Source organism: Chironomus tepperi, unplaced genomic scaffold (assembly GCF_022539635.2).
Source record: "Chironomus tepperi strain 1889 unplaced genomic scaffold, CSIRO-AGI_Ctep_v1 contig_453, whole genome shotgun sequence".
Taxonomy (NCBI): Eukaryota; Metazoa; Arthropoda; class Insecta; order Diptera; family Chironomidae; genus Chironomus; species Chironomus tepperi.
This window is the reverse complement of record NW_027226575.1, coordinates 369,878-392,985: the sequence shown is the minus strand read 5'-3', so window position 1 is coordinate 392,985 and position 23,108 is coordinate 369,878. Positions and strand designations below refer to the sequence as shown.

Sequence of the window (23,108 nt, the reverse complement as noted above, 5' to 3'; positions counted from 1 at the left end):
CTAGATCTGTGCTATGTAGAAATTTGAGTAGTCTAGACATTTGTGGATTGACGTTCTTAATTTTCAGGAGAATTTTGTTGACTTAATAATTCCTAGTGGACAACCTGACATAATGTCTAGTTGTATTAGATCTAGTTAATAACTAGACCTAAGGTCGATTTATGACATTTTCTTCGGAACGTTCCGAAGGTCTAATTATTATCTATACATTATGTCAAGTTGTACACTCGGGAATAAAGAAGGCAGAGCAGGAAAAATGAATGGAATTTCACATGATTCCGTGCTCTACTGTAAAATGTCTCAGTGATTAAGAATCAAGTTTTATGGATCGACGATATCAAAAATCATCAAACTTTCTAGAATCTAATACTTTCTTCACAAAAGTCAAAGCTCAGTCTCTCTCAGTCTATTCTTCATACATATTACTCGAAGACCTCATAATTATACGCAACAGTCATTTCATTTTCAAACTGACTTGTATTCAGCACTTGTTGTGGAAAATTTACAAAATATTTCAGAAAATATTCAGCGACTTTAAAATTGAATTTTATTAATTTAGAGGAAATGATTCACATATGAGACTTAAATCAGTGAAATATACTTAAATAATCATTAAATCAAGTATATTAAGTATCATCCATTCATTCATAATAATCATGTAATTAACAAAAACACGAAGAATCGTCAACAAAACATGAAACTCGTCATCGACAAACTCCTATTTCCTCTGTTTTGGTTGGAGATTTTTTCCTTCGTACGAATTATTTTTCGACTATTTTTTAAGTTAATTTCATGGATCTAGAACAAATATTGCCTTAATTAAATTACCAAATTTTTTACCAATAGTTCTTATTCAACCATACAGTGATTGTTGTATTTTAGTCAAATGTAGTCGATCAATAAATTTATTTAAAAGAAATTTTTTTTATTGCCTCAATTGTGAAGTAAAAAAAAGAAGAGAAAAAAAAAAATTATATATGTACACACATAGATTGAAGAAGAAGAAAAGAAATCAAATATTAAATAAAAATATATATATATAAAAAAAAATATTCGCATTTTGGAGGAAAAGAGAGAAGAAAATCGTGTGTGAGAGAACAAAAAACATTGAAAAATTTTTGTTACACAGTCAGATGCTTAGAGATTGTGATACAGTTTAGATTAATGTCATTCACGTGACGTTTTGTTAATTTTTTTGCTTTTTGCTGCCTGCCTCTATTAATTGCCTACAATGAACTTGATCGAGAGCGCTCTATAATCAATTACAACATTGAGATAAATGAACACAACAAGCAAGACATAAAAAAACATAAACAAATGAACTAATAATGAAAAGTGAATTGTAGTTTAAGTGCGAGTGTAGTGAGCCTAAATGCTGTGCATAATATGTCCACATATTGCAAGACATAATATTCTTATTAAATTAAAAAAATAATAAAAATGAACTCGATACATTGTATTGAATAAATATCACTAAATTATCTAACATCATCATTGCTTTTGTGGTTTTTCAACAGGAGCGCAAAAAAATAAGCATTTAAAAATAAAGTATAATAATCGCTAAGCAAACAGAAGTCGTCATCGCTGTAACCACAAGAAAAAATTAAATAATAAAAAAAAATTCAATTATTGAACAAATTAAATAAAAGAATTTTCATAAGGTACAAAATCGAAAGCAAAGGAAAGAAGAAAAATCGTGTGTGTGGCTGGCTGAGAAGAACACGAGTTATACACTTGAATATATAGAAGAAAGCCAGAGAAGGAAAAAAAAAACTTTTCGCGAAAATGAGCGAGGTAAATAAAGTTTTTACGATATGAACGCAGATAATTTACAATATACTTTATATTTCATTGTGTATACACACCACATACTTATGAAGTATTTCAAACAGAATATCTTCTTTTTTATTATGAGGAAAAAAGGGAGAAACGAAGAGAATAAGAGGCTTAAGAATTTATATTTCCTTTTTTCTAGCACATTTTCCATTCAAATTTATTAAAAGTAGTATATTCTGAAGTTTGTCTAATTGATTTGAATTAACGAAGGCAATTTACTGTATTTTGTTTACATTACCGATAAATCTTTGCCTTCATTAATACGATTAGTAGAGTAAAAATGCTTAAAAGTGTGAAATTTAAATCAATCCGTCGACTAGACTGTTTCTTGGTGATTTTATTGTATTTATTTTAGAGTATTTTATGAGAACTTATTGAGAAATAATGAGAGTTTCGTTTGAGATGCATTCAAATGAGACTTGAGATTGATAGCAATTTTTACTTTTAGTTTATCTTGATAAATTGAATTAAACACTGTGATTTAAACAGCTCTTTATTCAATTCTAATTCATAAAGGGTCAAATAATCAAGATCACCTTAGATTTTGAATTCAAATCTACAATTGAAATGATTTGTAATAATTTTGTAGTCATTTTATGACTTTTTGAATTCAGATCAAGTTTAAATAATTCAAATTGCTGACTTTTGATTCAATTAAGTTTTAGAATTTTGTATTTGTTAAGGTTTTTGAATTTTGAATTTTCAAAAGTTTTAGAATTCTGAATCTTTGAAAGTTTAAAATTTTGAATTCTTGAAAATTTTAGAATTTTGTACTTTTAAAGTCTTAGAATTTTTAATCTTTAAAATATTTAAATTTTTAAATCAAGAATTTCTCAAAATCCTTTAAATCCTTTATATTCATTAAAAATATCAATTGCAAATAAACTTTTTAAAAATACAAAACAAAACTTCAAGAAGACAAACAAAAAAATTTCTAATAAGCTTCACACTTAACTTTTCACCTTCTTAACCTCATTAAAATGTCATTCATAGCCTTCTAAATAAGAAAATATTCAAAATCACAACAAACAAAAAATTAAATGCCATCAAAATTTTAAATTTTGTCTAGGTGTTCAATAAAAATTAAAATAATTTATGCTTAAAATTAGTCTGAAGCTCAACGTTCATCGAATTGCGAAAAATATTTTCTTCATTAAAACCTGTTGACACATTTATATCAACCATGTCCTCTCTTGGTACTCATTTCTCTCCATAATCTCGTCGCATTAATGAATCGTTCGTTTTGTCTGAACATTCGATTTATCAATTTTTTTTATTATGATTAAACCGCATGGCATTTTTTAAATGATATTTTGAATACCTTTGAAATTAAAAGATATGATAAACTTCATACAAAATTACTTTTTTTTATCGAATTTTGTCATAATTTCGTAATTTCTTAAAATATTGCCACTTTGATTTCTTATCTATCGTAGAATTTGTACCTTGGTGAAAGAACAAGAAGACTAAATAGTAATAAAATATAATAAAAACAAATCGGATGTTGTTGTTTTTGCAAATTTCATTTCATTTTCGGAATCAATTGACGATGCTAAATGAGTCATTTTAATGATAGAACAGTAACGAACTATTAGTAGACACAATTATTTAATTGAAGCGCAATTTGAATATTTTATTACGTCCAAAATTCATAAAAAAAGTACGATCTCCAAGCTGTTGATGCAATAAAAAGTAATGAAAATGTTAAGGAATAATCCAATAATTTAATCAATAAAAATTTCAACAAATTTATTCAAGAAAACTGAATGAACAAAAATAAATTTTTTTTATCAAATCATTTCCATATTTTGATTGCTAAATTTATCATAAAAATCACTCTATGCAAAAGGTAAAAAAGCTTAAGTAAAATACAGTGCTCGTCAAACGTGATTTTATTCATCAGAAACAAGTAAATATTAATAATTCACCGTTAAAAAATGGAAATTTTATGCTCCTCAATATTTGCAATGAGCTTTTTTTCTGCCTTCCTTTCATGATTGATTCTGACAAGTTTCAGACATATTTTCTTACAAAACACTGAATAGGATTGAATTTAATACCCATCATTTGGGAAACATAAAAATGTTTCAAAGTCAGAAAGTATGTTTAGCATAATTTTTGCATAAAAATATCTTTTATGGGTTTTATTTGAACAAAATTAAAAGGCTTCAGCAGATTAAACTTTTAATAACATCATAGAAAGATTAATAAAGAATTTAATCAAGTCTAGAAGCTCCACAAAATTAGGATATATTCTTAAAATTATATTGAAAATTGAATTATTTACTTTACAAAGCCTCAAAAATTGGTTTTCAAGTAAATTAAGCATTTAATGAACAATAATATAAGGAAATCATTGTCTTAGAACTAATACTAAAGATTTATGATCATGGCTTCAAGGAAATAGATCAAATAAACATTATTTTAGCATGATTTATTGAAATTTATGAAAGCTTCATCGTAACGTAATTTAAAAATTTGAATTTTATAATAATTTTGTACTTTTTTTGTGGATTCTGATCAGTTACATGAATTAGTCAGTCAAATTGTTTTTGCAAGAATTCTTTCAAAATATCAATGGAATCCATTTAAATTGAGGAGTTTAAATGTAATACAACTTAATCTGACCTTATTTCTAAAGATAAGAATGGAAATACATCAACCTAAATAATTTTAAAGTCAATATTTCAATTAAAGTTTTAAAGTCCCTTTAAAAATTTCGCGTAAATCCTTGAAACATCTAAAACCTTACAGAAAGTTCCAAATTATCAAGCACAATGAATAAATATTTACTGGGAAACACGAGATTTAATGGGAACAATTCTGAAGATAGTCATCATGACGAAGATAGATAAGAGTTCACTGACGAAATCAAAGAATTCCAAAATATAAACAAGTCATAATCTACACGGAACTTTCATGTGTTTTTTTGTAATCAAAAAAAATTTTGAGACTATTATACTCACTGTATTTTAAAATAGAAGACATAGCAACTCTTTTTTTCATTGTAAGTAATTAAGAATTTAATATTGTTGAAATAAATAGATATAAAATGCGCTGTTCTCTCACCCTAAAGAAGAAAAAAAAAGTTCACCCGAATACTTTTTTTTATTTCTATTTTCTCGTGTGCGTCTCAGAGATGAGGAAAAAAAAATAAACTTCTCTAAGCTTCACTGATGCCGCAAGAGGCAGAGAAGAAAAATAATAGGAGAAAAAAAGCATATTGTGAAAAACTGTTTCAGTATCATTTCTAACGTGTTCGCGAATTGAAGTGGGAAATAAGAAATAACGAAAAAAAAATAATAATAATATTAGTTACGCTGCTGTAACACTGTCAACACAGTGAGACTATTGTCTTGTTTAATCAAATTATCAAAAATATATATATAGAAATAGAAAATATAATAAAATTTTGACATAGATACTAATTCTATGTTGTTAGTTCACTTAACATTATTACCGTGTTGGATATATAAGAACGTTTAGAACAGACTCTATATTTTTTTGATGGCTCATTTAATTTAACGTGTAGTTAAAAAGTTGAGTGACATTATCATCGCACAATTAAAAAGAGCGAGTATATACATATATTTTTTTTCCTGATATCTCTTATAGTCACCAGCCTCTTATCATCGATCAAACTCAACAATACCAGAGGATAGTCAGCTGACAACGTTCGCACCGTATGTCCAGGCATTTTTAACACAAACATCAAGACGTTATACATGCTGTAATGTGATGTTGCCATTAGCATTCGAACGTGCCGCCGGCAATTCCTTTGTGAATCCAAAATTTGATTCTCAGGTACTCGAGGAGCAGTACCAAATTTCAATATTTCCACAAATAAGATTAAGATTTCGGTGAGTGATCATATAATAATAATAATATATATCTGCTGTCATTGACTGTTTTTTTGAGGATATCTATGAATATCTCTTTACCTCCCTCAAGTGGACCCTCAAGTCTTTCTTTTCCCTCATCTTGATTGTAATTTTTTTCCTATTATTTCTTGCTCATTTATTCAACAATGAAAATTATTTTTTTTTTTGTGTTATAATACAAAATCTGCTCATACACACATCCATACGGGAATATCAAATATAATATAATGTAATAAAATATATGTAGAGCAAGAAAAAAAAGACGTTGTGATACAATACATTTACAATTTATAATTCTCTTGGGAGCTTTGAGTATCCAATGCAGAGTATAGAATGTAGAAAAAACTAAGTTATGCAATTTTCATCATCTTGTGTCTCTGTATGATGATAATAATAACAAGGAGAAAAATTGTTTCTGTTTTTATATAGTGTCATTAAATTATTATTTTTTTTTTCATCTTATATGAGCATTCATGTACACATGAATAGTTTTTCGTGGTTAGATCTCTATCACACAATCAACCTTTGAGTTATAGCAAATACAGTATGGCAATAATAATCTACACATATCTGTTGTTATCTTGACAATTCCGCTAATTAAATTAACAAGATGACTGTGGATGGATGTGGTGCATAGAAGAATTATTTAATGCTTTAAAAAGTCAATATGAAGAAGTCGACGAAATGTCTAACGAGTATCCATATTGAAAATTAATTTTTATTTATATACCTACGAGGTTTTGTGATTAAAAATTCTCGGAAGGAAGCGAAACGAGTAAGTTAAGATTTTACGCAGACAATTTTTGTTTTTGTTGGGTTTCATTGAATATAGTAATGAGTATTTTGAACTTTAGATAACTTCTAGTACCTTCAACATTCTATAAATACTATGGATCAAAAGCAGGCATAATTTTTTGATTGCTAACTGCTCATGGCAATATTGTACAAATTTGGAACAATTTAAAAATTTTATTTCGTAGTAATTTTGATCAAAGAAAGCTAATTAAGTATAAATACATCCACCTCCACTATTTAATTCTTTTCTTCACTAACGCGGATGATTTATCTGAGTCATTGCTAATATAAATATTGTGTTTCAGGGGTGTCTTCAAGGGCTACCAATCATTTCCCCTTCCTATAGATTCAATCCTCTTTGTCTATTTATAAGATATTTATAATATAGGTTGACTATCCTCATTTAATTTGACAGTGGTTGGCAACCTGTGTGTTGTGGCACACTAGTGGAAATGTCATTAACTAAATGCCGTGTTTGGTTTCGATCAAGGCGAATCGAACAATTTCGATCTCAGTGTGCCGCAATAAACAAAAGGTTGACCACCACTGCAACAGAATATTATTGTCAAAAATCTCCCTCATCCCACATTTTTCAGACTACACCCAAGCTTAATATACTTGTTAATGTTCGCTAATAACTAATGATGCTTCAATTTTGACAATCGATTAATAATCTAACCCAAATTAAAGTATTTCTCAATCTATTTTCTGCATTGAGCAGCAATTAAAATTCCCACAATGATCACTTCGAGCTAGACTCAAAATCAATTAATTATTATGTTTATGAATTAAACAAATTTTTTTGAAACATGAAACAATATGCACATTTAATTACTGCAAAAAGCTAATATAAACAGTGAGGAACAGAATTTTCAATTTATTGAATATCAAATGGAAAATTTTCAGAACTAGATGAGGATGCAATGTGGAATGGTTTATGTTATTTTTGTGGAGCTTCTGTTAATTTAGAATCTCGACACGAGTATGAAATCAAGCTCAGTTGTTAGTTATGTTACCTTGGTTACCGACACAACCCTTTCAAGTAATAGTCTTCGTCCTTTTTGTACTACATATTGGCCTTCTAAAGGAAATAATGAAGCATTAAAAATTTACGATTCATTCATTCAGCTTTTCCATTTATGAACATTTTAGAGGGAAAAAGAAGTAATTTCCTAAAAATTTTCTTCTTCCTCTATCAAGATATTGAATTTCTAATTATGTAGAATAATAATTGAAGCCAATATTAATAGGCTTTCGACGAAATGGATCTGTTTCCTGTTATTGAACTTTTTTTGTATAAATTCTTTTTAATTTTGAGTTATTTGAACTTTTAAGGGTCAGGAACAATGATTCAATCAATCGGAAGACAAAGTTTGTAAAGTCCTTGACATAAAGTTTCGGAATTGCTAGCAGAGAGCAAGACTCTTGCAATTTTATCACTTCAAAAAGTTGCAAAATTGGAGAATTTTTATACTTTCTGAAGAATGTCTGAGTCTTATTCAAGAGTGTCACAAAACTTGCCTTCAAAAATGACTCAATAAATTGAAAATTAGAAATAACCTCAAATTAAGATGTTATGTATTCACAATTATTGAAAAATTACTTTCCCTGTCACTTCTCCCATTAAAAAATCACTCGTTTAGCTTTAATAGTCTAAACCAGTGGTGGGCAACTTGTATGCCGCGGCACAATAACGTGCCGACAACAATTTTTTGAGATGATATGAGCCATATGCTGCGTGTGGTTTCCGTCAAGGCTCACCACTAAAATGTACCGCGGCACATAGGTTGTCCACCACTACTCCATAGTCAGAAAACCACATACAACAAATATTTCCAATTTATTCTCATAAACAAAAATTAAATCATCCTGAACTAATCACTTAAAAGTTTAATTTGGCGGCAAATCGAGAAAATGTTCATTACGTCTGAGACGTCATTAATATGAAAATTTTGCAATACAAATTCCGACGAAATTGTGCCAAGTACAAAGATTTAGTATTCTTTAGCATCGAAACAATACATGTTCAATTTTACTAGATTAATCTTCTATGCTGTGCTTATAATAAATTCTGCGTAGAGCTCTTCCTCGATATTTGCATTCAATAGAGAATTTGTAATTCCAGCCACGCGGAACCTTTCCAAAATTATTCGTTATCAAAATGAGATTTGAGTAAAATAATTAAACCGCAGAGACTCATCTAATTTAATAAATCAAGCCAGATTCAGTGCTTTTTTAATGCTCTTAAGAGTATTGTCGGTAACATAGGTGTGCGTATAAATAGTTCTTAACTACAACCGTGATTTTACGTTGATGAGTTTCCTGAGGATTCAAATTAAACTTTGTTTTAATTACGTTGTAAATAAATTCCTGTTAACAGCACAAATCCTTACTAAAAGTAATTACAACTTCGTAATTCCTCTTTAAAAAGTTCTCTAAGGATTGTATTTCATTTCCTCTAAATAGCCACAAAGTAATCAGCGCAAATGAATAGCAGCACAGTAGAGCTTTCAACTCTTAACATGTTTATCCCTTCATGATAATCAAGATCTTGATTGTTCTAAAAATAAAAAATTTACTGAGTATTTAATATTCCATGTCTGAAACATTCCAAGAAGTTGACATTTTCATCTAGACCATGTGATTAATTTTTTATCAAGCTTACTGATAGTATTCGACATGAATTTTTTTTTTGTCTGTAATAACATGCCTCGTTACTTTAATGATTCATTGGTATCTTCTCAATCATAAAGCACTTAAAACGAAATGGAAGCGATGAAAATAATTGAAATGTAAATTTTTATTTCCAAAACACTCGAAGTTGGAGACGTAGAAAGAAAATTATTTGAAGAGAAAACAACTTAACATTAAGAAGAAAACTCGTGGGAAAGTCCTTGAAGTTGTAGAATATTGGCGCATTTTGAAAATTTGTAAAATAATAAAGTCATCAAATTTACCGGGTTTCTTAGATTTAAAAAATTTCCCGCGCAAATTTTCCTCAAATAAAAACAACGTTTGCTGTTAAAATCAGAAAAATTAATAAAAATACTATTAAAAGCAGTCGAGTAAGGATAAAAATTATTCAAACATAAAAAGAGAAGCTTATATACTCAATAGTCAACAAAGACATAAATAAATTTCCACGCAGAAATACACAAAAACAGAGTTGTTTACAATAACAAGATTAAAGTACGTGAACATTTGAAGAAAAATTTCATCCATAAAATCTATCAGGAAATGAGATGCATTTAAGACGCATGACTGAGCAATTTATGAGAACATCTACAGCATAAATTCTGATAAAATAAAACTTTCTCAATTGACAATATCATCATCGTCATTTATTCGTGAAAGCGATCGTTTTGGATGATTATACAATTCATGTCTGATTGTTTTTATTTGAAAATTATACAAAAATTGCTTCTTATCTCAAATTATGTTCTATTTTGTCTTTACAGATTTGCCTTACTTTACATAATATGCATGACGATCATATGGCTGTTTTATTTCACCATTCGAGGCAAAGAGTTCGGAACACCACTCAATTACACACTTGGATTTTTGATAATGATTTCAATAGTTGCCATTTATATAACATTTACGAAATTCTATCGGATATACATGATGATGTTTTCAGGTGCATATGCACTGCTGTTTATTGTCACATGTTTATCATGGCTCTATTATGCTGGATCATCATTAAGCATTCTTGGAAACTTTTCAATATGTGTCATCTGTATTATTTGTATTTATACAGTCATTCCACTACGACTATATTTGTGCTTCATTGTAGCTTCAATATATTCAATATTATTTGAAATAATTACCTATACGATAAAGGATAAATCCTATTATCAAGAAACTTCGGGATTTCATGATATAAGAATCTATAAAATTATAATGATTCGAGTTATGTTACACATCTGCGTTCATATCATTTCCTTTCATATGCTATTAATGTCGTCGGTAAGGATGCGTGGTACATTTATAAAAGTTGGACAAAATCTCCTCGTTCGACGACAATTGGAACTTGAAAAGCAATTGAAAGAGAAGATGATAACAAGTATGATGCCAAAAGTTGTCGCCGATTTACTTTTAAAGGAGACAACAAATCATAATGATTATGATCCATCAATGACTGCCATCTCACAAAATCGACATCATCATCCAAGAACATCTGACTTTAATTTGAAGTCAATGTTTCGACCTTTTCACATGCATAGCATGAAGAATGTATCGATTCTATTTGCCGACATTGTTGGCTTCACTCAAATGTCAAGTACAAAGACAGCTGAACAATTAGTCGAAATATTGAATGATCTCTTTGAACGATTCGATAGATTATGTGGCATATATGGATGTGAAAAAATATCGACACTTGGTGACTGCTATTATTGTGTTAGCGGATGTCCGAATGCAAAGGTAAAGTTATTAACTCATTTCTCCTGAAATACCGTTTAGACTCAATTAGGCAATTTTCCATTTCATTTACTTTTTTCGTTCCTCAATCAAACTAAAATTTAGGAAGATCATGCAACGTGCTGTGTAGAAATGGGTCTAGGAATGATTGACACAATGAAAATTTTTGATGCTGAACGTCATGAAGGTATCAAGATGAGAGTTGGAATACATACGGGTAAGCATAGTTATATATTTTACTGATGATGATGATGATGATGATGGGATTTTTTTCTAATTGGAAATTCTCAAATAGGAAACGTTTTATGTGGAATTGTCGGTACAAAACGAGTAAAATTTGATGTTTGGTCAAATGACGTGAGTTTTGCAAATAAAATGGAAAGCACCGGACATCCAGATCTCGTGCACATTTCAGAGGAAACGAAAAAGTTTCTCGATGATTCATACATTTTTCGTGAATCGGAAGATGTCGATGGACATAAAACATATTTTATATTGGCTAAAAAAGTATTGGTAAACAGCCCATCATTTGATCATGGAACGGCAATTAAACCAAATGAACTTCAAGTATTACGTAATAATAATCATAATAAACCAAAAAATCTATCGACAAATGACATTCCATCAATATCACCATTATCGATGTCACCGTCATCATCGACACATCACTATCATACATCACATAATCAACAGAACCACCAATCTAAATCACTGAGTCCATCACCCGTACTAAATCATGTAAGAAAACATCGATTAGCATCAATAAGTGAAACAGTTACAAGATTTTTATCGTCCTCAAAACAACACCAAAATACAAGTCAGGAACAACAGAAATCACTTCTCGAGAATCAACAAAGAAAATGTCCCACAATTGTAATAGGAATTTCTGAAGAGGCTTCCAACCATAATAATAATAATAATAATAATAATACTGAAGTTTTATTAATAGACACGACTAATACTAAAGGGACCAACAATGTTGTTGTTGTTGTTGAAGAATCTCCAACGACCAATGATAATCTATTGTGTAGAAATGCTATAAATATTAATAATAATGACTGTGATAATAAACAAAATATTAATGATAAATTAGTGCCATATAGTAATAGTAATAATTGTAATTCGTCGAATGGAAGTACCTATCAGCAAATTAATCCAGCAGATCGTGAATGTAGTCTCACATCACCGCATAGTGATAATGATCTTGCTGCACAGACTTTAACAAATGGTATAGAGGAAGAAATGGATGATTTGAGTCTTAATATTACTGATTTAAGATCATATATATCACAATCAAGATGCGATGTTTCACCGTTTAGTCGCACGGGAAGTAATCGATCTGACAGGACTCAAAATCAACAATCTAATAATTATTCAAATCATCATAGTCATCATCATCGATCGTTTAGTCAACAAAGTAATTCACTATCACCATGGTATCCACCTCAAGAATTCTCATCGCCAAGTCGAAAAGATTCAGGTATTAGGAGCAACAGCCGTAGATCAAGTATACAACATCAACTTAATAATTGTAAAAATTGCCTGACAACTAATCGTGTTTCAGGATATTTCACAAGTTCACAATCAAGTCTTGCACCAGGCAACGACTCATCAACAATGGATGATGCATTCATGATGAAGCATTTACCATCGCCGGCAACGGGTAGTTTTCAAGGTCAACCTGGAAACGATACATTAAAAGCATGTGTACAACATTTAAGAAAACAATCGGATTTACAATTGATAAAATGTGTACGCGATAATGCACGTTCACAAAGAAGCTATTTAGTTAAGCCGCCGATAAGGAAATTTTCATTATCATTCGAAAATCCATTGATGGAGAAAATGTTTCGAAATAAAGCACATAGATACGAGTGCGACAGTGAGATGACTTCATCGACAACACTAGCAACACCAAAATTCAATACGTTCATTGACGTTTTTATTTTGACGATAATATTTTCTACAATTGCTCTTTCATTATTCTTACTATCCCCATCGATTTATTCGAAGGAGTACAAAGTGTGGGTTTGCTGTTTTGTTTGCTTTAGTTCGTTGATCCTCACCGTCTTATTTCTATGTACAAAGCAAGTTCTCCGTAGACCGAGGCGATCACGCAACTTTAATTCCATTTTTGGATGGGCATCAAAGTATTATCCATGGAATTTCTTTGGCAGCATTTTAATATCATTGCCAGTTGCATCGATTCTTATTAATTTTGCACTAGTCGACATCAATAAATTTCCAACAATACAATTTTATTATGGATTGATGCTTTTTGTGTGTCTAATTCATTTTTGTAATTTCATTCAATTAAATTGTTGGACGAAGAACATTCTAGCATTAATATCTGGAATGTTGTTCATTATGATAGGCTATGATCATCGAGAAGTATCAATATCAATGAATGAAGATTATCAAAAAGATTGGGTCAAGAGTTTCTCAACAAAAAATGTCACATCCAGTAATTCAGCATGGTTTAAAAATTACGAAGTTGAATTGTGTCTAGATCTCGTTCTTGTGCTTATTCTTGTATTCTTATTAAATCGTGAATTTGAAATTGGATATCGTCTAAGTTTTTATGGTAATGAGGTTGCAAATTCAGACAAAATAAAAGTGCAACACATGAAGAATCAAGCAGACATGCTGTTACACAACATCATACCAAAGCATGTAGCCGAAGAGTTAAAAAATACAGCAAAATATTCCAAGAATCATCAAGATGTTGGCATCTTATTTGCAAGCATTGTGAATTTCAATGAGATGTACGATGAGTCTTATTTGGGCGGTAAAGAATATTTGCGTGTGCTCAATGAACTTATTGGAGGTGTGTATATCTGCTTTTTTAAACAATAACGTTTTTGTTTCCATTAATTGGCACTTCCATGTGATGATTTTGTGTGAAAAATTGATTGAATATTGAACTAATGGACAGAATTTCTCATGGCTTCCTAGGTGATTGTGGGGAATGGGTTCACCAGAAGCCTATATCTACCTCAATCCATAAAAGAATCAATAAAATTCCACCGCATGGGAAGTTCTGTCTAAAATTATATATTTAACAAAATCGTGACTCAACATCTTCTTTGTCATTCATTTCTAACTAGACTTTGACGAGCTCCTATTGCGCGATGAATTCAAATGCATTGAGAAAATAAAGACAATAGGATCAACATACATGTGTGCATCGGGACTAGATGAGATGTACCGTAATGATTCATATGAACATCTCAATGCTCTACTCGATTTTGCTGTCGCAATGCAAAATGCATTAGAATGTTTTAATCGTGATTTGTTGGAATTTAATCTCGTCCTTCGCATTGGATTCAATTTTGGCGAAGTAACTGCCGGTGTTATAGGAACAACGAAGCTTTATTATGATATATGGGGTAAGTTTTACATCTATAAATCATGTCTAACTGTATACATTAATAATAATATAAATGTTTTGTTTTACTTTCAATTTAGGCGATGCCGTAAACGTTGCATCTAGAATGGATTCAACTGGAGTTCCCGGAAAAATTCAATTGAGACAAGAGTGCATATCAATATTTCAAGACTTGTATGAGTTTGAGCCACGCGGGAAAGTCTATGTGAAAGGAAAAGATATGATGGAAGTGTGTCTATTGAAAAAGAAGAAGGAAGAGACATTGGAGATATTTCAAGATCATCAGCTCACAATTTAAATTAATTAAGTTAAACAAAATCGAAATTTGAAAGAACAAAAACTGCAAAAATATGGAAATTTTTCCTTTTTTATACTCTTTAAGTAAACTAAAAGCAATCTTGCCATTGTTATCGATGTTAATTATTTTAAACAAAATCTTAATTTATTTCAAAACAGCAATTGAACAAAAACAAAACAAAAAAAAATAGGAACAAAAATTGCCTTTTATGTTAAATTAGATAAATTTTATTTGTTAAGTATGAAAACCTTTTATGTAGCTTGTTAATATACATTAAACTCATCTCGTTGTTGATCACATTTATATTTTTTTGTGCATTCTTTTTAAATGCAAGTCATGATTTTCATTTAAATAATGTTAAAAGATTCTTCTTTATTACTTAGTCATTAGTCATACTAGATTTGCAACTCAAACATTCTTATGATTAGTTCAAAAATGATAATCTATTTCTACATTTCCATAAAAAAAAGCCTGACCTAGAAACATTGAACATGAACTTTTAAAGAGCCTATTAGAATATATAATATTTTTTTAATATTTACTCCCAATTAACTTTGAAGACTTTGAACAATTCCTAACTAATCTATTATTCTAAATAAGTAAATCTCTATTGAGTAATCTAGGGTTGAGTATCGAAGAAAAGATTGAGGAGTTGATTCAGGGGTAGCTTGATGGAGTAGCTATCAATAATAAGAGAAACTTGAAGCTATGAATTAAGGAATTTAGATATGAAAATTAGAGAAGTTTTGAGGAAGTTAGTCCTAAAAGCTCCAGTGACGTACCAGTGAGACTTGAACTTTGCCTGGAAGGCGCATGACGATGAAATGATCGATAATCTAGCCTAATTTAAGTTCCAAATCAGATTCCATGAAATCTGACATCAACCTTCAGTCAAGTCTGTCTGGATCTTGATTTTCGACTATTTCTTCACTGTGTTCCTTCATAGTTAGGAATTAATAGTAGAAAAGTGGTTGATATTGGATATAAGCTCAACAATATAGACTATATTCTTACTAGATTCATACTATATTCATACTACTAGAGTTGCTTATATATCATATAACCTTCGATGCTACATTTTTCACAAGATAACATAATTTATTACTATTTCCATAAAGACTTTGAATAAAGCAGCTATAAAAGCTCTCAAACAACTCTTCGACACTGAACTCTAGACTACAAAACTCGCAATTTCCATAAATTTTTGTAAAAACATATTCCTAACTTCCTTGATATGAAACGAAATTAAATAATTTACTACAATTTCTTCTTTCCTGCTACTACTCTATCTTAATAGCTCAGAATTTTTTTAAGAAAGTATATTTATCTATTTATTAAAATCAATAAAAAATATAAATTTTTCTAACAATTTACTCAACAAAGAATGAAAATAAAGAAAATTGTCGAACAAAATAAAAAAAAACCTATAAAAATTAAGTTAATAAAAATGTTAGATGTGCTTTAATGATTATTGTAATTATCGTAAACAAAAAAACAAAAAAGATATATATTGAATGAAATCAAATTGATATTTTTAGAAATGAGGATGAATTATACACATTAAAATTGATAAAACGATAAAAATGGGAACAAAACGATGAAAAGTCTGTGAATGGAAATAAAAGAATAAAAATAATAACAAACAATAATGTCAGAAAAATTAAATTCAATAAATGTTTTTAGCTGCTCAAAATTGACATGTTCTTTTTTATTGAACGATTTTCAGAAGTTTGAATTTTTAATAATGATGAAAAACTGGTAAGAAAGTCACCGGAAGTTGATTTTTAGAGCGCATTTGTTGGGACAAACTGTTTGATTTCCATCTAAGGGCTGATTTGTTGTCTGAAGTTTATGCTCGATCGACACAAATGAGCCTTTAAAGCTCAGTGGCAGAGCCTTCTTCATTTGTGTCGGGCAAATGAATGGAAAGCTCTTATGTTTTCTAATGAAGCTTTTTAGTAAGTTTTTCAAAATCTGACTCATCCTTAAGCCACTAAGTGGAAAATTCCGGAAAATTCGTTCATAATCTTCAATAATCAATAAAAGTTAGAACATGCAAGCATCAAGCAAACATAGAAATTGAACTTTAATCAAACTTTCATGAAAAGCTCTAAGTCAAAAGCTTTTTTATCCATTTTCGAAGCTTTTACAGAAAACTATCACGACCATCCTAATGATTTAGATCTTGATTATGTAAATCACATCGCAGCTGCCGTATGACATGCTCTGCTAATTAGCACATGGAAAATGTTCAAAATTACACTTTCACAAATCGACCTCAATAATTTTCATACCAGTAAAAGCTTTATAGTTTATCTTATCTTGCTAATTATCTAGCATCAATTCCGATAGAACAAAGCGATTTTACATAAAAAAAACTATATCCAGTTACGCAAGAATGCGCTAAAAAATCTCAAACAATATTTTTCACGTGGCGGTAAAACTTGTGGGAAAATTTTCGAAATGTTTATAGTTCATACAGCACAAAAAGAATATCGACTTAAGCGCAAGTCAGCATTGTTGTTGTTAAATTTCATTTTATTTGTAAATAGCAGGGCTTTATATCAATCAGAAATCTGGCCATCAGAATTATTTATTTTCATATATTGACGAGGAAAAGTCCACTCTTTAGTCCCAGAAAGTCTCACGAAAAACAAAGAAAGTATGTGGACACAAAGGAAAATACGATAAAGTTTTTGTGTGTTAAAGAATTTCGCAAGTAATTCAGTTCGAGTGTAGATGGAAAAACAAGGAGCCATTTAATGGTGCAGTGCTAAATGATTGAAAGAAGGACTAATCAAGAAAGGAATTAGAAGCAAGTGCACATACATAAAAAATTTACAAACTGTCGACTATATCACCAATTACGTTTTGACCTTGACAAAAGAGTGAAGTGGAAACAAAAAAAAAAGAATTTTTTTTTTCATTGCCCTTTTCAATCATTAATCGTATATAGTTTAGAGCTTTTTTTATATTGTTATAAAACACGAGTAAGATCAATACCTTTCTAATGGTTCTTTTATCGCTTCAATAAAGCATTAAGTTCTTAACAACATTTTTCTCTATTTTTAATATAGATAAAGAACAGTTTATTGTGTACAGTGTGGTGTATATACTTATAGTTGTTCGCAGGAGGTAGGCATACTCTATAAATTATCAGCTGATAACTTCAAAACACGAAGAAAGGAGGGGAGACGAGTTCAATACCATTTTTGACTTATCAATTTAATGAACATAAATATTATTTATATATAAAAAAATATAAAATTCAACGACTACTACGATTACACAAATAAGAGAATAAAAGAGAGCTTGCGATTTTTATTTTATAAAGCTGCCAATTAATCCTCGCCGAGAAGAAAAAAATTGATAACATTATACACAAAAAAAAAAGTATCAACACACTTGCTTAATTTTATATATTTTCAAAGCTTCACACGAGTTAGTTGATGAGTTCTTTCCACTGAGGATGGATGCAAATACGAGTGAACCGGGCTGTTCATCATCTGATAAAAAGATTATAAAATGTAATCGAAGGCATCAAGATGACACCGATGATGATAATGAGGATGAATTAAAGCAACATGAAATACCTAAATCAAAATTGTCAACATCAATTTATGAATATTTAGTCCTCATATCAATCATTTTGATCATATTTGCTGCATTCAGAAACTCTGTTACATGGTGAGTGGCTTGATACACATTTTTTGATGCAATTTAATTCAATTACTTTGTGTGATTATGAGTCAACGAGTAGATTATCAGGCATAAAAGAGAGAGATAAAGTCAGACACATATCCATTATTATTCATGAAATATTTGCACAATATGTGACTTATTTTCAAATATACGCTCTAATTGTCAATTGCTTCAGTGGATCATAACGAATGTGAGACTGATTTGAGAGAAATAGGGTCAATTTGACACAAAACGTAAATAAGAGGACAAGATTAAGGGGTAATTGCCATTGGATTTTATCCTTTTGTTAAGGTTTTGATAAGATATCAAGTGTGCTTTGTTTTGTTTTGTTTTGTCAAGTGTGTAAATTACACTTTAGTTACACAAAACAATGACTAGCAATTTAGCAATTTGAAAACAGCTAATCTGCAGCTATTAAATAGTTGTAATCAATTAATGATTTTCCGCTACATATCTGATATGAAATTATAAATTTTGATCGGTCTTTTGAGTTAAAACGTGCGATATAAATCTGAGCTTATTTTGTGTTGTTTACCTGAGCTTATAATGCGTCACTTAAGCTTATATAACATACTATAGAATTAGGGAACTTAGGGGTTGAGATAAAATTGTAGCGCTTAAAGGTTCTAGAAGCTTTGTCGAAGAATTTAAGAAAGGAAGAATGAATAGATTATGAATTTTAAAGGTTTTAAGATAGTGATATTACTGATCTAGTGATTAAAGAATTAACCCTGTAAAGTCTTTGTTGATCTTTAGCTAGAGCAGTGGTGGACAACCTTTTTTTCGCGGCACCCCTTAGAAGTAAGCTTCGATCAAAACTCAAGGCATACTGATCATGACATTTCAAAATATTTTCGGAGTGTGCCGCGCCACACAGGTTACCCACCACTGAGCTAGAGTAATAGTATTAGTACAGCTAGGTCTTATTGTCAATAGATTCAGAACTCTTAATCAAACATGCCCTTTGAAACTCAATGAAAATGAAATATATGGTCTCAAAATCGGCAGATTCTCATCACCAACACTAACAGACGTGTTCTGAGCGTATTCAATTTTAGGAGCATTTTGAAATAAGAGACCATAATCGTACTCATTAGAATACTCTTTGTATATTACGGTGAATTATTAATTTCTCCCATATACACTTAAGTAGTGGCCACTCAGGAGAGCTTTAAATTCAGATCTATACCTACAAGTTATCTTCTGTAACCACAAGCTGTCTCCCTTGTTTCAAACTCTCTAGATTCCAAAATATACCCAAATCAGAAAAAAGCTTGAAAATATCAATATTTAATCCACAACAAACCACAAAAAAATTGAGGGAAAAAAAATCTTTAAATCAATCTTTTCATCGTTCAATATTTGACGCTGTCAGGCATCACAATCAAAATTCAATGACATAAATTATTAAATTCTCGTAACTGCCCTTCGGGACATAAATTCAAAAAATGGATTTACAAAAACTTTAAAGAAAGCTGTCTTCAAAAAAACAGCGAAACTGTATGTAGAAAGTAAATAAAAATAATTACCGAAATGTACAACGTGCGTAATATCAAAAAGGAACAAGAAAGAGAGACGAAAAGAGAATAAAACTGGTTCCACATCAACGTACTTCATCTCTGTACGGAGAGGCCGTTTTTGCATTTATTTGCAAATTATTAAATAAAATTCTCAAATTATTATTGTAGTAAATTGCTTCTCATTAGATACTTACTCAGTTACACGATAGAATTGATAGCTAACTCATCTAACTGACGTTCTCTATAGCTTTGTATTCATTTAAACAATGAAAGATATTTTACTTGATCTTTCTTTCTTTACACCAAGGCATTTGCAAGTATTTTGGAATAGAAGTGCTGACTTGTGGCAACATTTATGGGATCAATTCTTGGACTATGCAGGTAAGATATAACTTATACTTTGTGACTTTATCTTATTAACTTTTTATTACGTTTTAGGCGAGGATGAATTTAATTTATTCGTATGGTGGACAACGATCTACACATTCTTCATTTATTGGGCATTTGGTGCCATTTATACCTTACTAGATATAACAAATAAACCTAAAATATTAAGAAAATATAAAGTCCAACCAAACACAAATGAACCACTAGACAAGAAAAAATTATATAAAGTTATACTTCAAGTTCTATTCAACCAGACATTTATTGGAATTCCGTTTGCAATTCTTTCTTACTATGCAATGAAACTTCGCGGATTTCCGGACATACGTGAACTTCCGACTTTCCATTGGGTTCTTTTTGAACTCGGTATATGCATTTTAGTCGAAGAATTCGGCTTTTATTATTCACACAGGTTCCTGCATAGCAAGCATATTTACAAATATATTCATAAGCAACATCATGAATGGACGGGTAAGGGGATCAAAGTTTACATTGTGACTAAGTATTGACTAACTTGTTTTGTATACAATTTTATTTATAGCTCCTGTTGCTGTTACAGCTATTTACTGTCATCCGATTGGTGAGTTTTACATTTGAAATTTGAAAAATTTAACGGCTTTTTTTAAATTTGAATTTGTTTTCCATTGTAGAGCACATCTTCAGCAACATTCTGCCACCATTCCTTGGTGTCTTTATCTGTAAATCACATCTAGCGACATCGTGGCTATGGTTCACAATGGCACTATTGAGCACATTAAATGCACACAGTGGATATCATTTTCCATTCTTTCCAAGTCCAGAAGCTCATGATTTTCACCATTTAAAGTGAGTACGAATATGAACTCTCATTAAATTTAATCTACTTTATATCCGCATATAAATCATTTTAGATTCAATTACAACTTCGGAATGCTTGGTTTATTGGATCGAGTACATGGAACAGATTCATTATTCAGACGATCAGCGCAAGGATCAAGACATTTAATGCTTCTATCATTCATACCCGCACACGAGCAATTCCCAGAGAAACCAAAAAAGTCTTCATAAAATAGAAGGACATAAATGCGAGGACTAAAAAAAATACACATAAAAAATATTATTATGCTTTATGATGACATTATCGAATGACTTAAAATGCACTGGCACTGTAAAAAAAACAATTGTGATGAATAGTAAAATGAAAAGAGAAATCTATTAGTTAATCTATGTTTCATGCATATTTTAATTATATACATAACTTTATAGTCTCTATACATACATATATATATATTGGATTCTTTTGATGGAGAGGATTAATAAAAAATAAAACATAAAAAAAATGTTATAAAAGGAATCAAACGTTAACAAATTTTACTGTGTTTTTAACAACATAAGGAGGACTGTCATTTTTGTAGGTAGTTAATTGATTGATGGTAATTAAGTATTAAGTAGTATGGTACTTTCAAGGCACTTATCATCTTCCAGTATTCATCCAAATCTCTTAAGTTCACATCGCTCATTAATTTAATAAATTCTTGTTAACATGAATAATAATTTTTTGATACAGTTTAACTAACATACATCCCATCAACGAGAAAATCGACACGTGTGTAATGTCGAACTTCGAGATAATTTTTAATTCGTCTATATGCAATATTTATCAGTACGAATGTTGTTGGAAGAGCAAAGACCAAACCTAAATATAACATGTAGCTACTTTGTGCACGCTTTTCGCTAAGCATGTGTCTATCAATGTCCTGCTCTACCTTTGGAATTTCATCAGACTTTTCATTTGCAACATTGTAGTTGATATTTTTTTCAGACTCCCGAATTTTGACATCATCATCAGCGCTGTATGTGATTTCTGGCTTTTTGGGTTTCGGTGTTGTTTTGGCTGTGGAAGTTGTTATCAATTTAGTTGTAGTTGTTGTCGTCGTTGTTGTTGTTGCTGTCGATAGTGGTTTACTTGTTGGAGTAGTGGAGATTATTGTGGATATTTTTAGTGGTATTGAAGTATTAGATACAGTTGGAGATGATAAGTTTGTCGAAATTGTGTTATTATGAGTATCTAAAATTGTATGATCACTTTGATTATTCTTACTAGGTACTGTGTTCACAGTATTGTTAGTAATATTGTTTTTATGGACGGTGATAGGTGAAATTGTTGATAAATCAACTATTGAGCTATGAGATGACTCGTCATGAATAGTCTTATAATGAGATATCTGTGTTTCATTGCTGGATGGTTCTGTTGTGTTCATCGACACACCCTTACGTCCAATAATCCTTCGTTTTGGCTCTTCATCTTGATTCTGCTGTGATAATCCTTCCGCAAATATACTCTGATTTAATTCCGTATCAAGTTTCTTTTCACTCTCAGTACTATTTTTGGCAACAATGATAACACAGTTTATTATTAATACTAGATTTAAAGTATGCACTAATTGCAGTTTCATTTTTAATGACTTGATTTCTATTGCAGCTAAGCTTCAAGCAAGTTAAAATTAAAATTTTCTCTAGAAAAACATTTTTTTCTCACTTTCAATAATATTTTCTGGAGATTAGCTTAAATTTTGAGATAAATTGTGTTAAAATTGTCTGGTTGACTGACATTGAAAAGTATTGATTGGAACTTATGGATATTTAAATTTATTTAAAGCTGCTGTTATTAAATTTGACTAATTAACTTCCTTAAAATTATGTTGATAATGTAGATAAAGTCTTAATCTGGATTATCCATAAACTGCACTTTCATTTAGAAACTAATCGTTTGTTTACCTTTTTAACTTGCAAAAAATTTTGAATTGAAATTTTTCCGTTAGCCGTTTGAGGTTCCTCTATCGGAATTTTGAGATTATTCAAGCATAATCAAGCTTTTATCAGAATCTTGTGATGTGAATTGACTA

General features: G+C 30.2%; 3 protein-coding genes across 6 annotated transcripts; 2 read left to right on the top strand and 1 right to left on the bottom strand.

Annotated features, from left to right (window-relative positions):
* Nucleotides 1–940: 940 nt before the first annotated feature.
* Nucleotides 941–14,626, top strand: Ac13E (Adenylyl cyclase 13E). Of its 3 annotated transcripts, XM_070651044.1 has the most exons (8): nt 941–1,794; nt 5,452–5,696; nt 9,971–10,934; nt 11,037–11,148; nt 11,227–12,438; nt 12,496–13,758; nt 14,039–14,320; nt 14,400–14,626. In XM_070651044.1, the coding sequence occupies exons 1-8, from the start codon at nt 1,786–1,788 to the stop codon at nt 14,615–14,617; spliced, it is 4,305 nt and encodes a 1,434-aa protein (XP_070507145.1). In that variant the 5' UTR covers nt 941–1,785; the 3' UTR covers nt 14,618–14,626. The 3 variants fall into 3 exon arrangements, with proteins under 3 accessions (XP_070507145.1, XP_070507144.1, XP_070507146.1); XM_070651043.1 differs by having other exon boundaries at nt 942–1,794; nt 11,227–13,758; XM_070651045.1 differs by lacking the exon at nt 941–1,794 and adding an exon at nt 4,978–5,375 and having other exon boundaries at nt 11,227–13,758.
* A 2,566-nt stretch (nt 14,627–17,192) lies between these two features.
* Nucleotides 17,193–21,429, top strand: LOC139098745 (fatty acid hydroxylase domain-containing protein 2). 2 transcript variants are annotated; one of them, XM_070651030.1, is made up of 7 exons: nt 17,193–17,607; nt 17,695–18,304; nt 20,147–20,220; nt 20,278–20,694; nt 20,765–20,803; nt 20,874–21,048; nt 21,114–21,429. In XM_070651030.1, exons 2-7 carry the CDS (start codon nt 18,087–18,089, stop codon nt 21,268–21,270), a joined length of 1,080 nt encoding a protein of 359 aa, XP_070507131.1. In that variant the 5' UTR covers nt 17,193–17,607; nt 17,695–18,086; the 3' UTR covers nt 21,271–21,429. The 2 variants fall into 2 exon arrangements, with proteins under 2 accessions (XP_070507131.1, XP_070507132.1); XM_070651031.1 differs by lacking the exons at nt 17,193–17,607; nt 17,695–18,304 and having other exon boundaries at nt 20,091–20,220.
* LOC139098746 (rho GTPase-activating protein gacF) lies at nt 21,418–22,781 on the bottom strand. Its single transcript, XM_070651033.1, has one exon. It carries the CDS (start codon nt 22,656–22,658, stop codon nt 21,771–21,773), a length of 888 nt encoding a protein of 295 aa, XP_070507134.1. The 5' UTR covers nt 22,659–22,781; the 3' UTR covers nt 21,418–21,770.
* Nucleotides 22,782–23,108: the final 327 nt, after the last annotated feature.